Here is a 5,137-nt window from a genome sequence, read left to right as displayed (position 1 = left end):
TCTAGGACCTTTAGTAGCAGTCTTCTTTTTGCTAAAGAAAGAGGATTCATGAAGATTGAAGTTGAAGGTGATTCGAAGTTAGTCATCGATTCAGTCAATATATGGAAGCATTGCACCACCTTGGAGGTTGCTAAAGATTGTTGAAGATATTAGAGCTTTAGCTTCTTTCTTCACTGTTATCTCTTTCAAGCATGTTTTTAGGGAGACCAATTTTGTGGCTAATGTCTTAGCAGATATTGGCCACCACAAAACTAAGGTCTCTTCCTTTTTGGAATGATCATATTACAAGGCATCAAATGCTCTTGTATTCGACATAGTAAATCTTGATTGCCTAGAGGCACCTCTATCTAATGCAATTCTTCTTTCATAAAAAAATAAAAAATAAAAACCAAACGAGTAAGAGTGAACAAATTGACACCTTCTGTTTACTAAGTAACACTCTTTTTATGAGTATGAATGGTCAGAGATGTAATTTGCAATATTTTTTTTAGATAAACAACTAGTATACTACAACGAGTTCACTGTGAGTCGAACTTAATTTAACAATGAAATTAAAAGTGGGAGTATTTTGGTTAAAATGTTTATAATGATATGGCATGGGTTCTTCACTTTTATTAGTCAATTTGTTAGATCACGTATGTAACCACCACATGTGCTCGAATTGGTAAGAGATTTAGTGTGAAACCCCCATAACTAATTTCAAAAACCCACCGACACTGATTGGAGTTTAAATCCCGATCTATTCTTTGTAGCCAGAGGGGAGGAAACGTTTTGACATGATCCCTCGATATAAAATAGTCTATGGACCCAGAAAGGGGAGAAAATGTTTTGATCATATGACCCCTCAGGACGGATTAGTTTCTAGTCCCAAAAAGCTTTTAAGAATATAATCGTTGAAATTAAAAAAAAATATCAATAACACGTGTTTCACGTCACACTATACACATGTTGTTAACATGTTTATCAACAATCACACACTAAAAGACATGTGAAATCTAAGATTATCAACCACATTAATATTGAGCTTTTCATTGTAATTTCTTTTCTTGTATCGAAGGAAAAAAAAAAAACACATATCAATATCAATTATTATATGTCACGAACATATGAGAATATTGTATCTTGTATTTTACGGTCCGATCCTTCATAATGATCATTTCCAACAATAATAATAATGTCAGTTGTCTTTAACTCAAAGACGAATTTAACACAATATACATTCATTATTAGTTACTCAAAAAAGCATATTCATACGATTTACTTAGTGGCTATTACTTCAAACATCGGGTATTTTTGACATAAAGTATTGTATTGCGGAGCAGATTTTACGTATCAAGGTACACTTGTATCAATAATGTAAAAGTCTTCAAATCGCTGTATGTGAAGATCCAATGAAAACTAGAAATTCTAAATTTATTCATTTCATTTTTATTTTTGATCCGATCAAATTAAGTATCTATAATAAGAATACCTCTTATGTTGAGAATACTTGAGACTATTTTTTGGGTTTTAATTTTGTTAACGATATTAAAATATAATAATATGATATAAATAATCAGATCAAAATATTACATATTAGTTGCTCGATTTACTCCATCTGCGTAGAAGAAATTTCAAAAGCATTGACATTATGTTATCAAAATATGCTTATTAGGAAATTATTCCCCGGTCCCGACTAATCAATCATGATCTATTCTACTCATCTATACTAAAGATTAGGAGGTTCTCCTAAGTTAAATTAATTAAATAGAACAAAACGTTTAGAAAAATAAAAGAAGAACCACGTGTCCAGCAGTGCCCACAGGTCCAGGGCTCAAACCAGGACAGGGCCCCTGTTTTAGCCTCATCCACTATACAGTTCAATGACATGCTGCCACATGTAAGCTCACCCATTAATAATAATAATAATAATATAGCATACCAAACGAAGCAAGGTCTGGTCTCCTCCTGCTCTCTCTACAATTATTTCATTTTCCACTGACCTGAGGAGCAGTCACTCACTCCCGTGCGGTGCTCTACCATCTCCTCCTTCTTCTTCTTCTTCAGCTCTGGTCAACTCTGTCAAAATGACCATCTCGTCCTTCTTCATCCGAGCTTCAAGAGCTATCCATGACCACCCTGTTGCTCCCAAGCTTCTACTGCTCGCCACTGTCAGGTTCCCACTTCTTTCTTGGCTACCATATTTTCTCTTTTGATCTGTTTGAGCTCTGAGAAGAATGTAGGACTAGATTATGATCGAGACAGAAATAAAACTTGAATGTCAAATATTGCTTTGTACGCTGTTTCTATGTAACCAAACTGACATATAATTCATATAAACTCCAAATCTCTTTCTTCCTTTAACTACCTGGCACTTGGCCTTTGATTGGAACTTGGTTGCTGAGAAATTGGAACAATAGTGAAAGTAGATTATAAATTTTGAATCTTGGAGTCTTAAGCGGGGCTTAATCAAAAAAAATTTCAACCCCAAGATTTGCAATTGTTAAGGTTATCTAATCAAGTTTGGTCGTGTCATGTGATCTTGCGCTGTAAGAGGAAATAGCTATTGACTATCCATTAACAGGATAATGATTTCGAAATAATAGTTAACGTGCGAGAGAGGTACATTAGTTTCTGTTTTCCCATAATTTAGGAGTTACCTCAAACTGATGTCTTTCTAACAGATTCTAGCTCTGTCGGTAGTCCGATTGTCAGAATTTTTATTTACAAGATTCGGAGTCCAAATCTCTGCCAGAAATGACACTATTTCTGCTTGTTGATTATATGCACCTTCGTTAGTCTTTTACTTCTTCTTCTTCTTTTTTCCGGTGGATTTAACACATATGCACCCTATGCTTTTTTTGGATTAGTGCAGTGGTGGAGGTGTTGTGGCGTATGCAGAATCACAGTCAGATGTGAGCTCTCCTCCTATTGATTCTAATCAGAATGAGGTTAAGAAAAAGAGAGTGGTGGTTCTTGGGACAGGATGGGCCGGTACTAGTTTCCTTAAGCATGTGGATGCTTCACATTATGATGTTCAGCTTGTTTCACCCAGAAACTATTTTGCATTTACCCCTTTGTTACCTAGCATCACTTGTGGAACGGTTGAGGCACGAAGCATTGTAGAACCAGTGCGTAATATGATAAAGAAGGTAATTGACACATTCGAAAACTTCTAGATTTCTTTATGGACAGTGGAGATGCTGCTTTAATGCCATTATATCCATTGTTACATTCACATTTTGATTGCTCTGAGGTTTTCCTTCAAGAAATAAAAAATATCTGCTTATTACTTTCATGTCATGGCAGAGAAATGGAGAGATCAAATATTATGAAGCAGAATGTGTCAAGATTGATGCTGCAAATAAGAATGTTCACCTCCGGGCTAATACTGATAACCCTTTGATCGGAACTCCTGAATTTTCCCTGGAGTATGACTACTTGGTTGTAGCTATGGGAGCACAAGTAAACACATTTGACACCCCTGGGGTAAAGGAGAACTGTCACTTTCTGAAGGTACTGCAATTCATTTTTAATCTAGTTGAGTTGTTCAGCATTTAAATTTCTCAATTGGGATCTTATGTCCTGAAGCTTGTCAAACAAACCAAGTTGGTCTTTTATGAGGTTCTGATCTCACATTACTTGAAAGACCCATCTTTGGCCCTACTTATGCAGGAAGTAGAAGATGCTCAGAAGATTCGTAGAAGTGTTATAGATTGCTTTGAAACTGCTGTACTTCCAGGTCTAAGTGAAGAGGAGCAGAGGAGGAATCTTCATTTTGTAATTGTTGGAGGCGGTCCTACTGGTGTTGAATTTGCTGCAGAGTTGCATGATTATTTCCAAGAAGATTTAGTCAAGTTATATCCTATGGTCAAGGATCTTGTGAAAATAACATTAATCCAATCAGGAGATCATATCTTGAACATGTAAGAAGCATGCGGTTATACTTTTATTTATTTTTATTTTGTTGGAGAAGTTTTGATGGCAAGAGTTAGAATATGGAATATAATTCCACACTTTACTGCTGTGCAGCTTCAGCAATTTGGTTTGTGGATAGTTTAGCTTGAGATGTACATATATCTCTTTATCTCGGAAGTTCACGTATCTTATAGCAGTTTGGAACTTTTCTAGTTCAAAGCAGAGACCTTGTTCACATGACAGACTCTTCAAATATTTTTCTTATTGTAGGTTTGATGAAAGAATTAGTAATTTTGCTGAGACCAAGTTCCAAAGAGATGGCATTGATGTTCAAACAGGATGCCGGGTTGTCAGTGTTTCAGATAAGGAAATCAAAGTGAAGGTGAAATCAAAGGGAGAGGTCTGCTCTGTTCCACATGGAATGGTGGTCTGGTCTACTGGTGTTGGGACTCGTCCAGTTGTGAGAGACTTTATGGAACAAGTTGGACAGGTTTGTTCTCCAATTTTTATGCACATACGTAGACTGAGATCACTGTATTTACAATCCAATCAATTGGTCTTGACACATACCAAATATCTTACTTTCACCATATATGTGGACTGATTGAATTATACATTCTTAAATCAATGAGAATTGTCACCTCAGTTGGCATGTCAATTATAGTTTTTGTTCTGCTCCGTTTTCAGGCTAATAGACGTGTGCTAGTAACTGATGAATGGTTACGTGTAAAGGGATGTGATGATGTTTATGCGATTGGTGATTGCGCTACAATCAATCAACGTAAAATCATGGTACAAAAAGAGCCTTTACCTGTCAGAAAGTATATAGGATATTTGACTTTAATATTGAGCAAAGCTGGTCTTTTGAACTGTTTTGTTTGTTTCTTAATGGGGCATGGTCGGAAACCAGGGTCGACCAATTTAAAGTATACAATTTATTGTAACTCTTTTAATGGATTATTATCTTGTCATATGTAGGAGGACATCGTGGCCATATTTGCAGCTGCAGACAAAGACAAATCTGGTACCTTGACAGTTGCTGAATTTCGAGATGTAGTTGACGACATAATCATTAGGTATCCCCAAGTGGAACATTATTTACAGAGCAAGCATATGCAGGATGTGACTGATCTATTGAAAGATTCCAAGGGTAATGATAGGAAAGAAGTGAATATTGAAGAATTTAAATTAGCCCTCTCTCTAGTGGATTCACAGAGAAAGAGTCTGCCCGCAACCGCAC

General features: G+C 36.1%; 1 protein-coding gene across 1 annotated transcript in view; it reads left to right on the top strand.

Moving 5' to 3' along the window:
* Positions 1-2,001: 2,001 nt before the first annotated feature.
* The window catches only part of LOC101307516 (NAD(P)H dehydrogenase B1, mitochondrial-like), a 6,965-nt gene continuing 3,829 nt past the window's right edge, over positions 2,002-5,137 (top strand). The window contains 7 exon segments of the mRNA XM_004304058.1: positions 2,002-2,155; positions 2,855-3,131; positions 3,289-3,495; positions 3,655-3,905; positions 4,168-4,387; positions 4,585-4,689; positions 4,876-5,137. The exon segment at positions 4,876-5,137 is cut by the window's right edge and continues 21 nt beyond it. Coding sequence (XP_004304106.1) covers positions 2,067-2,155; positions 2,855-3,131; positions 3,289-3,495; positions 3,655-3,905; positions 4,168-4,387; positions 4,585-4,689; positions 4,876-5,137 — 1,411 coding nt within the window. The 5' untranslated portion in view covers positions 2,002-2,066.

Source organism: Fragaria vesca, linkage group LG6 (assembly GCF_000184155.1).
Source record: "Fragaria vesca subsp. vesca linkage group LG6, FraVesHawaii_1.0, whole genome shotgun sequence".
In the NCBI taxonomy this organism is placed as follows: domain Eukaryota; kingdom Viridiplantae; phylum Streptophyta; class Magnoliopsida; order Rosales; family Rosaceae; genus Fragaria; species Fragaria vesca.
This window is presented reverse-complemented; position numbering and strand designations above follow the sequence as displayed.